At 38.7% G+C, this 19,287-nt stretch overlaps 1 protein-coding gene across 10 annotated transcripts in view; it reads right to left on the reverse strand.

Annotated features, from left to right (window-relative positions):
• Nucleotides 1–19,287, reverse strand: part of TENM2 (teneurin transmembrane protein 2) — a 1,394,962-nt gene that overhangs the window by 1,047,360 nt on the left and 328,315 nt on the right. For 7 of the 10 annotated variants that reach the window (XM_027545724.1, XM_027545731.1, XM_027545730.1 and 4 more), the window contains exon 3: nucleotides 7,511–7,810. In XM_027545724.1, the coding sequence (XP_027401525.1) occupies nucleotides 7,511–7,736 (226 nt within the window). In that variant the 5' untranslated portion in view covers nucleotides 7,737–7,810. Of the gene's footprint in view, nucleotides 1–7,510; nucleotides 7,811–19,287 lie in introns of those variants that run through there. The other 3 variants (XM_027545732.1, XM_027545729.1, XM_027545728.1) reach the window with 1 other exon arrangement.

A 19,287-nucleotide genomic window follows, 5' to 3' on the forward strand; every position in this document is an offset into this window, starting at 1 on the left:
TTCACGGTTCACTTATTGCTGAAGCCTGGCTTGGAGAATTTTGAGCATTACTTTACTAGCGTGTGAGATGAGTGCAACTGTGCGGTAGTTTGAGCATTCTTTGGGATTGGAATGAAAACTGACCTTTTCCAGTCCTGGGGCCACTGCTGAGTTTTCCAAATGTGCTGGCATATTGAGTGCAGCACTTTCACAGCATCGTCTTTCAGGATTTGAAATAGCTCAGCTGGAATTCCATCAGCTCCAGTAGCTCCATCACCTCCACAGTGCTTCATGGCTACTCCTTAAAACTAAGGCAGTGTTTTAGAAACACCAGACTATCCATTATACAGAAGAAAAAAAAATGCTAAGGGAAAGACTAAGGGCAAAAGGCAACTTAAATGGTGAAGCAGAGGGACAATATTGCAATGTTGGAAGCTTCCCATGGGTTAGGAAGCTTGGGACTAAAATAAAATTAAGAGGGATAATGGTCATGATATAGTGAAGTAGAGAAGCAAGAAAAAAAGAGTCTTAGATGACTCTTTTAAGAGGCAAATGTTGTGATACCTTTCTCCCAAACTGGGGTTTCGGTGTCGGGGTGGGGAGGCGGCAGGAAACAGATATTGAGGAAAAGACAATTACGTTTGACACGTGACTTTTTAAGAAAAATATTCCAAAGGCAATTGGAAAAGCAGAAATGGAGCTTGGAAAGACCACATGTGTTTCATACTTGAGTGCTGCTAGTATTGGGGACATGGCAATATTTCTTACCTATGTCTGATTTCAAGACATTTATTTGCTATATAGTGTTAATGCCATCAGGCCTAGGAACTACTCATAAGCCACCTCCAGGTACAGGATAGCCTAAGCCCAAGACAAGGCCAACTGAGGGTAGAGTGACAGAGGCATGAGCATGTGTCCCATGCCAGGCCCACCTGAACCTTCGTTAGGAATGTTCTGCTGATGATTGCAAAAGACTGCTTCCAATAGTGCTACCCAGGGAAGAAATCTGAGAGTGGGGTTATCAACAGACGTCTTCAAACATCTCTCTCTCCAGCGTAAAGCCAAGTAAAGAGGAGGAGGAACAAGATACTATAAGTGTGAGGCCAGATGTACTTCTCGATTCTCCAACGATGTAAGACAATGCATCTGATGTTTTCATAAGTTAATTTCAGTTGGGATATTATCCTACTTTTACTTGTAACTGAATGAGTCTTGAGAAAGAGAAGCTGTGAACACTAACATTATACAAACAAGGCTGCTTTAAAGGAGATGCTGTGGAGATGAAAGAGGGGACGTCACAGGTGAAATGGAGAATTACCATGGGGGGAAGAAAAAGCAGAAAAAGGAAAACAATTCAAAGAAAGTTAGATCTGAAGTTGAAGGTATAATTGACAGTAGGTAATTACTGAAAGAATAACAACTGGGAGACAGGAAGATTGTAATCTTAGAAGGGCAGAGAATATCAACAATGAACATCCAGAAAAGCTCAACTCTCTAAGTGACAAGGGCTTCAAAGTATTACATGTAGCATGATGAGAACGAATTCATTTTCATCCAGAGTTTATATGTATAAAATCTGCTTGTAATTTAAAACCGTTCCTCAGAGTTACATGCCAATTATATGCTATAAAAGGCACATCTGTTAAAATATTGCATCCAATGCCACTATCTTCGAGCATTTTTCTGTTCTTTTCTTTACTTGTAAAATTGTCTGACTAGCAACTCTACAGTGTGTTGGCATCAGCTGGCATTTGTTAGATGGTATCTTTCATTCCTTTCTAAAAATAGGGAAATAATCTATGAGTTATGCTCATCTTTGGGAGCAAAAGGTATGGTATGTGGGGAGTCCAACAGCTGGAAGGGAATTTCTGGCTTCGAGGAGCCAGAACTATTGCAAGTCACAGGAAACAAACCTAAGCAAGGGGAAAAGGAGATTTGTGTTGCACACAGTATTGTAAGGGTAGAAAGAGGACAATCACCACTTTTGCTTGGTATAAAATTAAAATGATAGTAATTATAACTGTTAGCATGTATTCAGCACTTATTAACAGAAAGATAACATCCACAGCATGATAAATGCATTGTCAAAAGAAAGGGTCCCAATAATCATATTGTGGAAATGTTTATAAGAACAGAAAATAAGACTTAGTCTACATTCTCGAATGTGATCAAGGTCATACTGCTCAAAGACATCGATACTGAGATTTAGACACAGTTAACTCTGGGTCTGCCACTACTCTCCCATATACCTTTCAGATGAAGCAACAAGCATTTGAGTTAGCCAGCAAGAAGACAACATATCATTATCCACTGAAATGTTATAAATTCTCTTTTTTTAAGTTTTTTTTTTTTTTTAAAGCAACACGACAGTAAGAAGTATTGATAAAATATTATTCTCAGTTGAAGTATGAAAAGAAGTCCTGCCTAGGGGTAGAAGAATAAATGGAATGCAATCTCCTTAAGCTACTGATCAAGTCTTCCAGATATTTATCAACCAAACTTTTGAATACTTCTAAAATATAAAAGTTTATCATTATAGGTAAATTAAAAGCCTAAGGTTTTCAAAATAGAACCTAAATGGTGCTTTGGGTACAGTGGATAAGTAACTATATTAAGACAATGGTATAAACAGAAATACTCATACATTCCCAATATACTTAAATAATTACAATATACATTAATTGATATAGGTAACCACTTGAGTTTATTGGTTTGTGAGTTTTTAGGTCATTAGCACATGTTAAAGTTATGCTATGTCAAATTACACAGAGCAAAAATGTATTGCCCAAATTATTTTAAAGATCATAAGAGTGAAAACTGGTTTACGACATGCCAAAATCAAACTCAGTGTCAAATGCATATGCGTATGTGTTGATGTATTTTTAAACGGTTAGTGAAGTTATTTCTATGCTAGATCTGATGGAGAGAAGTGATACAAGCAATCTTTCAAAACTCCAGTCTTCCCCCAATTCATTCTCAACCTTGACCCAAACAGACAGCCTGAAGTACAGAGAAAGAATTTAATCTCGGCCACCTCTCAAGAGGCTTGTACCACTAACTGGAGAGGAGGGCTGTTTGAGGGATGAGCAGCCTGGTGGAACTCTCTGGTACACTGGGCCTTAACTATAGCCCAGAAACTCTGTTTGCCTAAGAAATAGTATTTAGAGAGGGACTTCTTGCTTGGTTAGTGTTCCAGAATGAGAGGTGCTGCATAAAAGTGATGACCTCGGGGAGGGCAGAGAATCGGTGCTGACTAGCCTGGCAATCATATTGACCCTGGAAACTTTTTCCTTCAGGAGTGGGTGGTGGGAAGGTCTTGTAGGAAGGAAGGTTTCCAAGGAGTCCGGGATGGTTGTGCACATGGAGGGGATCGGGCGAGAACAGGAATCTAGATCAGCAGTGCTGGTGGTGGTGGAGCTCGTTCTAGGTTCCATCAACCTTAGTGATTACAGTTCCTATACTGAGAAAGCCTTACAGGTGTGTTGACACCTAAAAGGTTTACACACTGAATTTTACAGCCTTTGACTGAGGCTGAATGCCTGGTTTTCATTGGTTTACTTATTTATTTGAGAAGTACTCAAATGCATTGGTTTAAAACATAGCTCTGGAATCCAACTTCCTGTATGGGAAACCTGTCTCTAGTTCTTCCTATGTTTGTGACCTTGGATGATTTCTTTAATCTCCCCATGCCTTGCTTTCTTAATCCAGAAAAAAACGGACTAATAATAGTACCCACTTTACAATATTACCGTGAATATTAACTGAGTTACTACAAGTAAAGTGCTTAGATGGGCACCTGATGAAGAAAGTCTCCATGACTGTTAGCCATTACTCTTTGGTGATTATTATTGTTGTTATTCAGTATATCTGAAGACTCTATAATAATCCAGGTGAAGCACAGTATTAGACCAGAGCCAGAAGTACATAAATATGCAAAAGCAGAGTTCACATCTAACTTGAGGCTCTTAAGCCCCAGGAGGATGTCTTGTGTATCACACTGCTCTACACCCTAACTTCAGGGTGCAAAACGACAAGCTGATACAACCGGGCTGAGCACTTGGCTGACCTGGATTATTCAAAGTGGCATCTATTTCACAGATCAGGCAGGGCCTGGGTTTGCCCAGGGATCGGACCACTGGTCACTTTTGTCAAGTGCATTAATTTTCAGACCACTAGGATGCTATTTAGTGCAGGATTAGTCATTTACTAATTACTCCAGCGGCCACAGACCTAAGGTCAGTCATTTTCTCCCTTCACACCAGAAGAATCCAACATAATAGAGGCCAGACAGGTAATTTGCATTGTCTCTTCTTAGGAGAGACCCACAGGAGAAGGAGGCAGGAGGAGGATTCTGTGTTGAAAGCAGGCAAAGGAGTTTTACTTTGACAGGCATTTCCATAAGCTTCTCAGGGGAACTTGTGGCCCATCTTTCCTGCTGGGACCTGGCAGGTTCTCACATCTGATGCTTGCTGCTGGCCAGCTGGGGAAACCGGACAAGGTCTGACCCCAGCCCCTAATCACTTCTACTAGCTGGCAAGTCTTTTCCCCTCTGAGCATCTGGAGAGTCATCCGACTGTGTTTGCCAAACTTGCTTGCAAGTGAGAAGCGTGTTTGTTTTATGATCGCTGTCTTGGGTTTTAAATAAGAATACCGTAGGAGATGATCCCGCTCTGATCCTTGCTAATGTACCTCTAGGCTAATAAGTGCTGAGATGATCCTCCTCTTTGATTTCATGAATAAGAAAATAAAATGGGAAATGCATGACATTTAAAAAAAATTATTGTTATTACTGAGTGTAAAATTTGTTTTAACCCTCTCTGGAGTGGCTAAGTTTCACACTGAAAATGCTGCTTGCCAGATTGTATCTCCTGTTCCTCCTCTCCTTAAATATGTGCTTATTTACTTCCTGCAGAGTTCAATTTTAGAACCCATCAAAGTAGATCCACTCAGACTGACTACATTTTCATGCATAAATTCATAGATGTCTTCAGAAGGAATTGCACTTGCATATGCAAATACTTCCAATGCCTTTTCATTTCTACTTTTGGCCTGCACAGTTTTTAATTCATGCAAACACATTACACAAACAAATATGGGCTCAATAACAACACAAGGCATGTGTGAATTGTTAATTGCAAAGCGAAGGGTTTGATATGGCCAAGCGACTTTCATTATTATCAATGGAGAGGAACAAGATTAAACAGGAAGAATAAAGGTATATTTGAAAATAAAATCCCAAGCACTTGGTTTCATTTTATGTAAATATTAATAAGGGAAAAGGTGACAGGCAAATCCACAGTTCAACAATAATCTGGGATCTACAGTTCAGTGCACAATGATCAGAAGCCAGGACGCACCTTTAATGAGACTTAGGAAGGAGAGGCCACATTTTAGCCCAGAATCATGAGAAACAAAAACATATGCAATAATATCATAAAGGAAACAGAAAACACAACAGAAAACGAAAGGCTGTCAACCTTGTTGAATGTGCATCACCTTTCAAAATATCTCAGTCTTGTATGAGAGACACCCCTGGAAGCAACAGGCAGGTATCCTCAGGTTTCAAATTGGATAGTTAAGCCTTCCTTTAATTAAGCTGTGATTCCTCGGTTTTTTTTTTTTTTTTTTTTTCCTTCTAATTTCCACTACATGTACTTTGGGGTCGGGTGAGAACTTAACAAAGTAAAACACTTGTTGAAGTTACTCACAGATCAAAGACATCTGATACAGAGCAATTTTCAAGCAACCCTCCTCCCCTTGTTTGCAATGTGTTTCATTTACATGCAGTTAACTCAGAAAATAAGAGTGAAGATTAAATAACAAGTGCATTCTGCAAGGGTCTACAAAGGCAGTAGAGATAAAATTTTAACTGTTTCTCCACTGATTTTGTGGCATGTTTTATTAAATATAAAAGGTGAAGCTAGGCTAATGGAGGAGCATTTGAGAACATGTTTTTTTAGAACAATCACTGGATTATAGGAGATATACATATATATTACATATAAGTAGTGCTTTCTAAGAAATAAACAAAAGACGAAGTAAGCTAAACTAAGGAAATTAAGAAACCAGGGATGGAATTTGAAGCTTCTACAGACTGCATGTTTGTGACTCTCCAAAATTTTTATATAAAAACTAACCCTCAATGGTATTTGGAGGTGGGGCTTTTGGGAGGTAAATGAATTACAAGGGTGGAACCCTCATAAATAGGTTTAGTGCCCTTATAAAAGAGGCCCCAGAGAGTTTCCTTGCCCTCTCAGCTGTATGAGGACACAGGACAAGATGGCCATCTATGGGCCAGGAAGACTCCTCTCAGCAGCACTCAAATCTGCTAGGACTTGACCTTAACATTCCCTGCTTCCAGAACTGTGCAAACTAAATTTCTGTTATTTATAAGCCACCAGTTCACAGTATTTTGTTATAGCGGCCTGAAAGGAATAAGACACAAGCTAGGGTATCTAATGAAGAATTACATTAGTTGCAACATTTACTGACAGGGACATAGAATAAGAACTATACAATCAGTATTAACACGTGATGCAGTAAACCAGCAGCTGGAACCTTGACCCTTGGCACTGCAGAGCGCCCCTTCCTGGTGTGTTCACTGCAGTTTTGCGTGTACACTGGTAATTTTGCTAAGACTTTATGTAAATCACATATAGGGTGAGGCTGGTACACAAAGCATAAGACCTGGAGCCAGCCAGTCAACTTGGACACACTGCCTTTCAACACTGTGCCTGAGTCCAGGCGTTCACACATTTACAGCAACTCATCACAAGTGATAACAAAATTTCCCATGGATAGTGACTAAGAAGAGATTGCCAACTGTCAGTGCTTAGGATGAAAACATTCTCCTCCCCAAAGAAATCAAAATTGTATAAGAAAATTATGTTTAGGGAAAGCAGGTGTGGGAATTATACCAGTGGAATTGGAATTGACCTATACTTCAAAACATTAAAAACATGTGTAACTCAGAATTAACACCACATGTTTTTTGAGGGGGGAGAGAGAAATGAATTATTATTATATGGGAGGGGAGTGGAGAGAGATTCAAATATGTTTTTATCATTATACGATTTGTTCAAAGAGAATATAACCGAGAAGCTCAATGTGAGAAGCAGGAGAAATCTGAACTCTTAGAGGCTTGTGTCTCGGTTTCAAGGAGAATAGTTTAAAAATCACAGATAATTCCATATTCCTTGGGACTGCGATCCATGATGGTCACAGGGATATCCCTCATGGAGCCAAGGGTCTGCTCTCTGTTACATCTGATCAAAACCTACCCTGGTGTGTCTCCAAAAGTAACCAACAAACTGTCAAAGAATTGAAGTGTCTAGGACAGAAGAGGCCCTTCTGTGATCCCCATAGGAATCTGACATGGGTTGACAAGAAGATTGTTCTCTTAAACTAAACTTGATTGGAGACTTGATGCAGACCTGCTTTGCTCCCTGTTTCCACCAACCTCAGTCATCGATGTGCAACAGCGCAAGCCAGTAAGACAGCTCAGACCTTCAGTGTGGTCAGCTCCACCTACCTTGTCTTGGGAACTCGTCTGACTCCCGGTGAACGAGGTCTGTGACTCGGTTTCCATAGTGCATCCTGCTGTCATGATCATAGGCCTTCAGAGTCTCGCTGGAGCTGTAGGACTTCTGGGTGGGCACACGACAGTCTTCACTGTCCAGGGAGGAGCTCGTGTAGCGACACTCTTTGCCACACCGTCCCCTGGTCAGAGAGCGGTGTCGCCGGTCTTTGACATCCATTATCCCAGGTCTGGCAGAAGGCTGATGCTTTCTGAAAAGTCAGGCTGGGGTTTGGGCACTTGTCACTTGGCCACCTAAAAACATCACAGGAGAAAAACTCAGACTATGATTCTAAGAATTACTGCCTTCTGTTCTGATTCATGCTTCGACTTGGATCAAAACACACAAAGGCAAATTTGGTCAGTGCTGCATCATCTCTTCTGCAAACGCTTAATGTATACTTAAACAATCAGCCTAAATAGAATCATTTGATGCAGTAAATTAATTCCCATGCTATTTAGCTAAATAGATTTCAGGGGAAAATAGTAGCAAAATAACTCATATTTTGATTTTCTATATGTGTGAAAACGACATAGTAAGTCTGTCACTCTAATGAAAGATCTTACTATGAAGTGGTTCAGAGCAAAACTGATTTTATCTGACTTTAATTGCTTTCTTTTTTTCCTGCTGAAGGACTGGGGGAAAAAACACCAAAATTAAATAAATGCAAATAAAATAAAGATGTAAAAGGCATAAATATATGCTGATAATGCTTTTAATGGTACCAGGTCACACTGGACCGACATAAAACTTGCCTGGCTGGGTATGGAGAATAACAATATAAGGCATTCTTGACAAGCAGTCTTCCTCTGATTTATTTAATGAGCCTTCAGTAAAGTCCTCATCTGGTTTATCTTCTTGGCAAATCTGATTCTTGGACACACCTGGTCTTTCCCCTGGTCACCTGCCAACAGGACATCTTGCTCACAGAGGTCCAACTGGCACAGCCACATGGCCATCAACCTAAGCCCACCCTAGCGTCCTTTTCACAGTTGGGATATCCACTGTGGAAAAGAAAAATGGGGAAGAGGACTGAATGCAACAGGTAAGTTGATGGAAAGAAGCCTCTCCAACATATGATCTGGCAACCAGGGAGCCCCCCAGCTTGACACTCGGGACCTAGAAATGTAGACAAACATCACTCAGAAAACTCTAGCCTTCTGCCGAGCAAATAAGATCAAAACACTTAGATGCCTCCAAGTTCCAAATGATAGGCTCTTATTGATTTCATCGGCCATGCAAAATAGCCTGGACCACAGGGCCAGGGCCTGGACAGAATGGAAAAACGCAAATTTAATTAAAATAGCAAATACAACCCAGAGCCAGTGTAATGATTTTTATCCAGGCTTCTGATGCTCACTGTTTCCTCAATATGTCAGAATGTACTTGGGGAGCAAGTCTATAGTTTGGAGCCCCTCTGCTCTTCTTTGGTTATTTACCACACTGCAATGAGATGCTTGTGTATACCAAGGGACTAGCCTAAATGTGCAGCAATGTGGAAGACATCAGCCCCAAGAAAGCAGAAGCCAAGTTATCTCTTCCTTGTCCTTTCATACCAAGAGGTCCTTCTGGATCTCAGAAACCCTCCTAATTAAGACTATTTGTGTATAGTATCAAACATTGCCTGTAATCAGGAATACCTTTGTTTGACAACTGGCAATAAAAAGAGGGCATATCTGTGGTAAACATCAAGCAGAGTCGAGCTGTTGCCACAGTCACTTATAAAAAATTAATTCTCAGTTTCCTGGAACCTACAGTCTCTGACTTAAGTAGCTGAGAAGCATCTTTGAGAGTCACCAGTCAAGACTCCAGGACCTGCTTAGGGAGCAAAGATGATCAACGTCAGCATGGAAGTTTTGGGGGCGGCACCAAAGATTCAAGTGTCTTAACATTAATGCAATTTCTAGATGTCCAAAAACTTCTCCCTTAACACCCAACATGTGATCTTAACATTTTAGAATCCATAGTATAGGCTGGTTAAGAGCCTGGCTATTGTAGTCTTGTTGGATATCAATCTCATCATGACCACTGACTAGCCAGAGCCCTTGTAAAATTCAGGTTCTCAACCACTGAAAATAGAAAATAGGTATTTACAGATTAGAGTATCTATAAAAATTAGATGGGACACAATGGGAAAGCTCTCAATATGCTGCCTAACACATGGTAAGGGCTAAGAAGTAGTTTTTTCCTCCTCTGAATGATTAAAAATAATTTTTTGTCTAAGCTAAATAGCTGCAAATTTGCATAAGACAGAGATGATCATATGAATCCCTGAAACTCAAACTTCTAATTATAAGTATCAATACTTGAACTACATACAGATAAAGGAAGACTTTTAGTGACCACCAAGGATGTGAAAGTGAAAGTGAAGTTGCTCAGTTATGTCGGACTGTTTACCACCCCATGGACTGTAGCCCACCAGGATCCTCAGTTCATGGGACTTTCCAGGCATGAATACTGGAGTGGGTTGCCATTTCCTTCTCCAGGGGATCTTCCTGACCCAGGGATCGAACCTGGGTCTCTCTCATTGTAGGCAGACGCTTTGCTGTCTGAGCCACCGGGGAAGCCACTAAGGATGTAGGTGGTGCTAACGCTAAAAACCTACTTGCCCATGCAGGAGACAAGATGCAAGTTTGATCCCTGGGTGGGGAAGATCCCCCAGAGAAGGGAATGGCATCACATTCTAGTATTCTTGCCTGGAAAATTCCACGGACAGAGGATCCTGGAGGGCTGCAGTCTCAGTTCAGTCGCTCAGTTGTGTCGACTCTTTGTGACCCCATGGACTGCAGCATGCCAAGCCTCCTTGTCCATTACCAATTCCCGGAGCTTACTCAAACTCATGTCCATCGAGTCAGTGATGCCATTCAACCATCTCATCCTGTGTTGTCCCCTTCTCCTCCTGCCTTGTATCTTTCCCAGTATCAGGGTCTTTTCAGAGGACTCAGTTCTTCTCATTAGGTGGTCAAAGTATTGGAGTTTCAGCTTCAGCATCAGTCCTTCCAATGAATACTCAGGACTGATCTCCTTTAGGATGGACAGGTTGGATCTCCTTGCAGTCCAAGGGACTCTCAAGAGTCTTCTCCAACACCACAGGTTCAAAAGTATCAATTCTTTGGCGCTTAGCTTTCTTTATAGTCCAACTCGCACATCCATACATGCCTACTGGAAAAACCATACATAGCTACAGTCTATGAGGTTGCAGAGAGTCTGACCCCACTGAACACCCACACAAGGATATATAAGATTGTGTGCTCTAACACTGAGGAGCTACAAGTGTTCTGGGGGAGAAGGGTTGGCTGTTTTGAATGTATTTTATCATTTTTCTCTCCTCTGCTTCACAGTGAGTTTTTACTTTTTAATGTTTTCAGTGTTCCTAACTCATGAAATCCTATCTCCTCTAATTTGCATTATGCTTTGGAAATTGGGCTGATTTTCTACGTGTACATGTATGTGATTTTATTTTACACATATTTTTAAAAATCACGCTCTAAGTGGGAGCCTAAAGGCTTATTACCTATTTATAAAGTACAAGAAATTTAATGTTTGGACATTTTGACATCTAATTTGGTTGCCTAGTGATCTCTTCCTGCTAAATTTCTCTTTCTTGCCTAGGCCCTTGATAGTTGAGTTTGTCAGCAATGTCACCTCCAGATAACTGATAGACATTTATATAAAATGAGGTAAGAAAATGACAAATTTTAGCCAAGGAAAGCTAATTTCTTAGAAAACTGAGCAGAGTATACAGGCTGTTGGATTCTAGACATTTTGTATTTATCTCGCTTGTTATTTAAAAATTAATTTCTAATAAAAAAAGAGACAAACCAGCAGAATTTATATTAAAATCTGGGTCCTGAGCTTATTATGGAAAATCACGCAGTCTAGAAATCCCCACTTCCAAAACGATTGGATAAGTGTACTTTTACAATTTTTTTCCCCCACTAGGTATAGCTGAAGACCCTATACATTATATATATAAACAGTAAGAAGAATCTGAAAGGTAGGAATAAGAGACAGACTTACTAGTGCCCTCAGGACCTAAGGAACAAAACTGTGGTGAGTTTCTGAAATTTATTTTTGCCCTATATATTTCATTCTTGGAGCTAAAGATATTGTCAACCCAGAAACAGCAACAGACTCAGACAATAAAAATTCCAACAAAATCCTGCTGCCTCTAGCCAAAGGACTTTGAAGGGAGCAGCCTAACAAAAGGGGAAACATTTAGATGTTAATCATCTCACCCCAGCCAAATACCATAGGAAATGCAGTAGCCCCGACTCCCACCTTCACCAGCAAAAGCCAAGTGTGGAGCCTAGATTTCCATGTTTCTGAGGAAGCAACAAGCCACCCCAAACCCAAACAGTGGTTTACAGAAGGTTAAGAAGGCAGATAGGACTTTTATGCCTTCTAGGAAGTAATGAGGTCATCTTCTCCTCAGAGGGTGCCAGCCTGGCCTTCCACCCTCACTGGGTGGTTATAAGGTGCCACTCTTCTCCGCTGGGGTGATATAGGAGGAGGACTAGTGGAGACTCAGGACTTTCATTTTTTCCCAGTGGTAATGAGTCCTTCTGCCTATTGTTGTTGGCTATTGGTGCTAGCAGATATCATGTGGGGAGGAGTAATGGAGCACTCCTAACCCTACCACCAGGGAACTATCAGCGGAGGTCTAGTGGGGAACCAGAACTCCCAGCTCTCCTCCTCTCCCAGTTCCTAACAAGGAACTCTCTGCCCTAAAGTGCTAGCAAAGACTGAGTGAAAAACCTGGACTTTTAGGCAAAAGTAGCAATGATGAGGTAGGATCTCTCATCTTACAGAGCAGTGTCAGAGGAAACCAACTATAATAGAAGGTTTAAATAAGACATAGACTCTCATAACACAATACCTCAAATGTCCAGATTTCAAAAAACAAAACAAAACCTATACCACCAAGAGCTAGAAAATTTTCAAACGGAATGAAAAAGGTTTAATCAATAGATACCAACATTGAGAGGAGAAAGATGTTAGAATTATTTGACATAGATTTAAAAACAGCCATCATAAAATGCTTCAACAGTAATTTAAAGCACACTTTAAACAAATTAAAAAAAAAAAAAAAAGGTCTCAGCAAACAAATAGAAGATACAAAGGAGACTCCAATAGAAATTTTAGAAGTGAAAATTAAAATAGCCAAAAAAAATTAATAGATGGACTCAAGAGAAGAATAAAGAGAAGAAAGGATGAAGGAACTTGAAAACTGAACAATGGAAATTACCCACTCTATACAGTTGATTAAAAAACAAACTAAAGAAGAAAAAATGAACAGAGCCTTAGGGACCTATCTACAGAATTAGAACAAAATACTTAATGCTTATGTTATCAGAGTCACAGAGGAAAAGAATATGAAAGAGGGGCGGAGAAAGTGCTAAAACAGTAGCTGAAAACACCCAAATTTGTAAACATTCAAGATGCTGAACAAACCCCCAAAAGGGTAAAGTCAAATGCATTTACTTTAAGACATTATCATAGCTAAACTTCTGAAAACTTAAGACAAAGAAAATCTAGAAGGCAGTGAGGAAAAGCGATACCTTACCTTTAGGGGAAAGCAATTTGAATGAAAGTAGGTTTTTTTCTCAGACCATGGAAGCAAGATGGAAATGGCAAAACATTTTTCAAATGCTGAGAGAAAAGAAATTTCAACCCAGAAATCTAGATCAAGTGAAAATATCCTTCTAGAATGAAGGAGAAGACATGATATTCTCAGATGGATGAAAACTAAGCGACATTATGACCAGCAGACCTATTCTGAATTAATTTTGAAAGAAGTACTTCTCTAAAACAGAAGGGGGAAAAAAAAATCTTGGAAATAATGAAAGAAAAAATAAGAAAGAAAGAATATATATACTTAGTGAAAGTATTAATAAAGACCAAAGACTCCCTCCTTTTGAGTTTTCCAAATTACTTTTAATGGTTGAAGTAAAAATTATAAAATTGTCTGATGAGGTTTTAAATATGTAGAGGTCATATTTAAGAAATGATATTATAAATGAGAAGGGTAAAAAGATATAAAGGGAGGTAGGGTTTCCACAATATAACTGGTAAAGTGATGAAAGCAGTAAACTGGGATAAGACATGTAGGTATAATGTAACAGCTAAAAAGACTATACAAAAGGATGCACTCAAAAACACTGTACATAAGTCAACATGGAGTTCAAAAAAAATGTTCAATAAACCACAGAAAAGTAGGAAGAAGAAAAGCGAAAAATGAAGAATAGAACAAGAGCATGAATAGAAAACAAAGAGTAAAATGGCATAATTAAGCCCTAAGATAACAATAATTATATAAAATGTAAGTGATCTAAATACACAAATTAAAAAATAGAGATCTTCAGAACGAATTAGAAAATACAACCCACTTCATACTGTCAACGAGTAAGTAAATTTAAATATAACATTGCAGGCATGTTGAAAATAAAACGAAGAAAAAAGAGATATAAAGTTAACATTAACAAAAAGAATGCAGGAGTGACTATTTGTATTAGATAAAGTCTACTTCATAGGCAAAGAAAATTATCAGAGATAGAGAGGGGCATTATATAATGATAAAAGGACCAATCTGCCAAGAAGTTGCAATTCTAAATATATATGTACAAAACAACAAACAAACAAACAAAACTGCAAAGTATATTAAGCAAAAAGTAACAGAATTGAAAAGAAAAATATATAAATCCATAAACAGAGTAGGAGCTTTCAATACTGGAATTCAACAACTAGAAAATCAAGACAGATACAGAAGAATCCCAAAACACCATCAACCAACAAGCCCTATTTATAACACTTACAGATTATTCCTCCCAACAACAGCAGACTGTCACATCCTTAAGTACCCAAGTAACATAGCCTGGATTGTAAAACAAATCTCAAACTGAAGTCATACAGAGTATGTTCTCTTACCACAATGGACTCAAACTAAATCAGTAATAGAAAAATGAGAAGAAAATACCTAAACACTTAAAAACTAAACAACAATTTTCTAAATAATACATGGACAAAAGATCATACAAGATCAAAATATACATTAAAGGAAAAAGGAAATATATCAGAATTTATAAGAAACCACAAAAACACTGCTGAGAGAGAAATTTATAAACTGAACACATTCATTGGAAAACAGGAAAATTCTCAAATCAATAATCAAAGCTTCCAGATTCTAGTAAAAGAAGAAAATACTAAAACTAAAAGTGAGAAGGAGGAGATTAATAAAGAACCAAATTAAATAAAACTGTATGGCACCCCACTCCAGTACTCTTGCCTGGAAAATCCCATGGACGGAGGAGCCTGGTAGGCTGCAGTCCATGGGGTCGCTAAGAGTCGGACACGACTGAGCGACTTCCCTTTCACTTTTCACTGTCACACATTGGAGAAGGAAATGGCAACCCACTCCAGTGTTCTTGCCTGGAGAATCCCAGGGACGGGGGAGCCTGGTGGGCTTCTGTCTATGGGGTCGCACAGAGTCGGACACGACTGAAGTGACTTAGCAGCAGCAGCAGTACGGATAAAAACAACACATAAAACAATGAAACTGGCTGCTTCTTTGGGGAAAAAAGTCAATAAAATTGACAAACTCTGGCAGAGTGACAAAGAAACAAAGAAGACACATGAGATACCACTAGATGCCTTGATGGCGTAAACAAGATTCTTAGGGACCATTTCAAAGAAATTTACAAAAATAAATTTGACAACAAAGATGAAATGGACCAACAACTCAATTCTAAGACTATGACAATTCCCCTAATATGAAATATTAGATCATTTGACTAATTTTGTGACAAATATAGAAATTTAACTTGTAATTTTAAAATTCACATAAAATCTCATGCCGAGATGATTACACTGGAGAATTCCATCAAATGTTTCAAGGAGAATTAACATCAATTCTACAAAATCTCTCCCAGAAAATAGAATAGGGAGCACTTTACAATTCATTTTATGAAGCTACTTAAACATAACAAGTACCAAAAACAAACAAACAAAAACCCCTCCAAAACTAAAGACCAATATTTCCCATGAATATAGATACATAAATTCTCATCTTAGCAAATACAAGTCAACAGTATATAAAAATAATTATACATCGTGACCACATAGGGTTTATTCTGGGGATGCAAGGATGGTTCAATATTTTAAAATATCAGTGTAGCCACCACATTAAAGAAATAAAGAAGAAAAATTACTGAAAGTACAAAAGGTATCTGGCAAAAATCTACATTTGCTCATGATAAAAATTCAAACAAAAATTTGAAGTAGAGGGAACTTCCTCAACTTGATCAAGAGAATCAACAAAAAACCTATAACCAGACCACCTGACCTGCCTCTTGAGAAATCTGTATGCAGGCCAGGAAGCAACAGTTAGAACTGGACATGGAACAACAGACTGGTTCCAAATAGGAAAAGGAGTACGTCAAGGCTGTATATTGTCAACCTGCTTATTTAACTTATATGCAGAGTACATCATGAGAAACGCTGGGCTGGAAGAAGCACAAGCTGGAATCAAGATTGCCGGGAGAAATATCAATAGCCTCAAATATGCAGATGACACCACCCTCATGGCAGAAAGTGAAGAGGAACTAAAAAGCCTCTTGATGAAAGTGAAAGAGGAGAGTGAAAAAGTGGGGTGAAAACTCAACATTCAGAAAACTAAGATCATGGCATCTGGTCCCATCATTTCATGGGAAATAGATGGAGAAACAATGGAAACAGTGTCAGACTTTATTTTCCCAGGCTCCAAAATCACTGCGGATCGTGATTGCAGCCATGAAAGTAAAAGATGCTTACTCCTTGGAAGGAAAGTTATGACCAACCTGGATGGCATATTCAAAAGCAGAGACACTACTTTGCCAACAAAGGTTCGTCTAGTCAAGGCTATGGTTTTTCCAGTGGTCATGTATGGATGTGAGAGTTGGACTGTGAAGAAGGCTGAGCACTGAAGAACTGATGCTTTTGAACTGTGGTGTTGGAGAAGACTCTTGAGAGTCCCTTGGACTGCAAGGAGATCCAACCAGTCCATTCTAAAGGAGATCAGCCCTGGGTGTTCTTTGGAAGAAATGATGCTAAAGCTGAATCTCCAGTACTTTGGCCACCTCATATGAAGAGTTGGCTCATTGGAAAAAGACTCTGATGCTGGGAGGGATTGGGGGCAAGAGGAGAAGGGGACGACAGAGGATGAGATGGCTGGATGGCATCACTGACTCGATGGACGTGAGTCTGAGTGAACTCTGGGAGTTGGTGATAGACAGGGAGGCCTGGCGTGCTGCAATTCATGGGGTCACAAAGAGTCAGACATGACTCAGCAACTGACTGAACTGAAGATTATATTTAATGGTGATAGACTAAATACTTGTCCCCAAGGACAGGAATGAGGCATGGATGTCTGCTCCCATCACATTACTCAACACATTGCTAGAAATTCTATTCCATACAATAACACAAGAAAGGGAAATAAAATGCATACAGAGGGGTTTCCCTGGTGGTTCAGTGGTTAGGACTCTGCATTCTTACTGCCCAGGGCCTGGGTTCAATCCTTGGTCCCACAAGACACACAGCATGGCAAAAAAAAAAAAAAAAAAAAAGCATACTAAGCAGGAAGGCAACACAAAACTGTGCCTCTTTATAGAGAACATGGTTTTATATGAAAAGAATCCTAAAAAACTTATGGAAAATAAGTGAGTTCAGTAAGATTATAGAATACAAGATAAAACATGTAAAAATCAATTGAATTTCAATATACTAGCAATAAACACATGGATACCAAAATTCAAAGCACAATGCTATCTATAATTTTCAAAAAAAAGAAAAATACTTAGATGTAAATCTAACAAAATGTGTACAGAAATGGTAAACTGAAAAGTAAACACTTTTTTGATGAAAGAAATTAATTCTAACTAAACGAAGAGACAGGTTGTGTTCATGATTTGGAAGAATCATTATAGGAAAAAATACTAATTTTCTCTAGACTGATATATACATTGAAATTCATGTAAAATTCCAGCAAAAAGTTTTACAGACATAGAAGAGATTATTCTAAAGTTTGTATAGAAAGGGGGGGGAACTGAAATAGCTAAAACAATTTTCAAAAAGAAGTGGAAGAAATCATCCTACCCAATTTTAAGACTTCTATATAGCTTCAGTAATAGTACTTTGTGGTATTAGCATAGTGAACAGACACATAAATGTGAATTGAAGAGAATAAAATAAATAACCCAAATACAGACACAAAAATCATGGCCAATAGAATTTTTAATAATGTAAAAGTAATTCAATGGATAACAGTTTCAAGAAATGGTTTTGGAATGGGTAGACATCCATAAGTTCCCAAAAAAGAAAAAAAAAAAAAAGATATTGGCTTAGATTATTCAAAAATTAACTTAAAATGTATTTATTGACACAAAGTACAAAACTTTTATAAAAAGTTTTAGAAAAAACTATAAAACCTTTAGAATAAAAAGGAGAAAAACCTTTAGACTTGATACTGAATGTATAATCCACAAAATAAAACATTAATACATTGAACTTCATTAAAATTAAATACTTCTACTCTATAAAAAGACCCTGATAAGAGGCTGAAAGAAACATCTACAGACTGAAGGCAGCTATTTGCAAACCATATAGCCCAAGGACATACATAAAAATAAAGAAAACATTTCTCAAAATTCAACTTAAAAAAAATCTGATTAGAAAATAGACAAAAAGACAAAGTGACATTTCACCAATTTATTTGAAAGATGTTTGACATCATTCGCCATTGCTGCTTAGTCACTAAGCTACGTCCAGCACTTTTTCAACCCCAGGAACTGCAGCCCGCCAGGCTCCTCTGTCCATGGGATTTCCCTGGCAAGAATACCAGGGTGGGTTGCCAATTCCTTCTTCAGGGATCTTTCTGACGTAGGGATCGAACCAGAGTCTCCTGCGTTGGCAGGTGGATTCTTTACCACTGACCCACCTAGGAAGCCCAATTAGCCATTAGAGAAATGCAAATTGAGACAATGAGATATTACTGACACAGACTTGCCATAATGACTAAAATTTTAAAAATAAAAAATAGTGACAACACTAAATACTGACAAGGATATGGAAAAACCCCTTAGACACCACTGGCTTAGGTATAAAATGACACAGCTACGTTGGAAAATGGACGAGCAGTTTTGAAAAAACACTAAATGTGAAGTAGTGTACAGTCCCGTCACTGCCCGGTTGGGCACTTACTCCACAGAAACAAAACTTGTGTTCACACAGAAGCCTACACATGAAGGTTTACAGCAGAATGTCTACACATAATAGCCCCAAACTGGAAACAACTAACTGATTGTAGACCTCTGAGAGGTACAGCACCAGAAAAGCCAAATGTCCATCTGATTCGGGATTCTGTCAGTTCTGAATACACATTCAATGGGTGACTGGTTAAACATATGGCATACACATGGCAGGAAATACTGCTCTGTAATAAAAGGGAATGGACTACTAATATAAACAAAATCAGGGTGACTCTCTAGAGAATAACGCTAAGCGAAAGCAGCCAATTCCAAAGGTTACATACTTTATGCTCCATTTATATACTGTTCTTCAAATGAAAAAAAATATATAGAAATGAGAACAGACTAATGGTTACCAGGAAAAAGGAAGGAATGAAAGTATGAGGAAAACGATTATGGCTGCCAACGGTCAGCATGAGGAACCCGTGCTGATGGTGATGTTCTGTGTC

This window comes from Bos indicus x Bos taurus, chromosome 7 (assembly GCF_003369695.1).
Source record: "Bos indicus x Bos taurus breed Angus x Brahman F1 hybrid chromosome 7, Bos_hybrid_MaternalHap_v2.0, whole genome shotgun sequence".
NCBI classification, from domain to species: domain Eukaryota; kingdom Metazoa; phylum Chordata; class Mammalia; order Artiodactyla; family Bovidae; genus Bos; species Bos indicus x Bos taurus.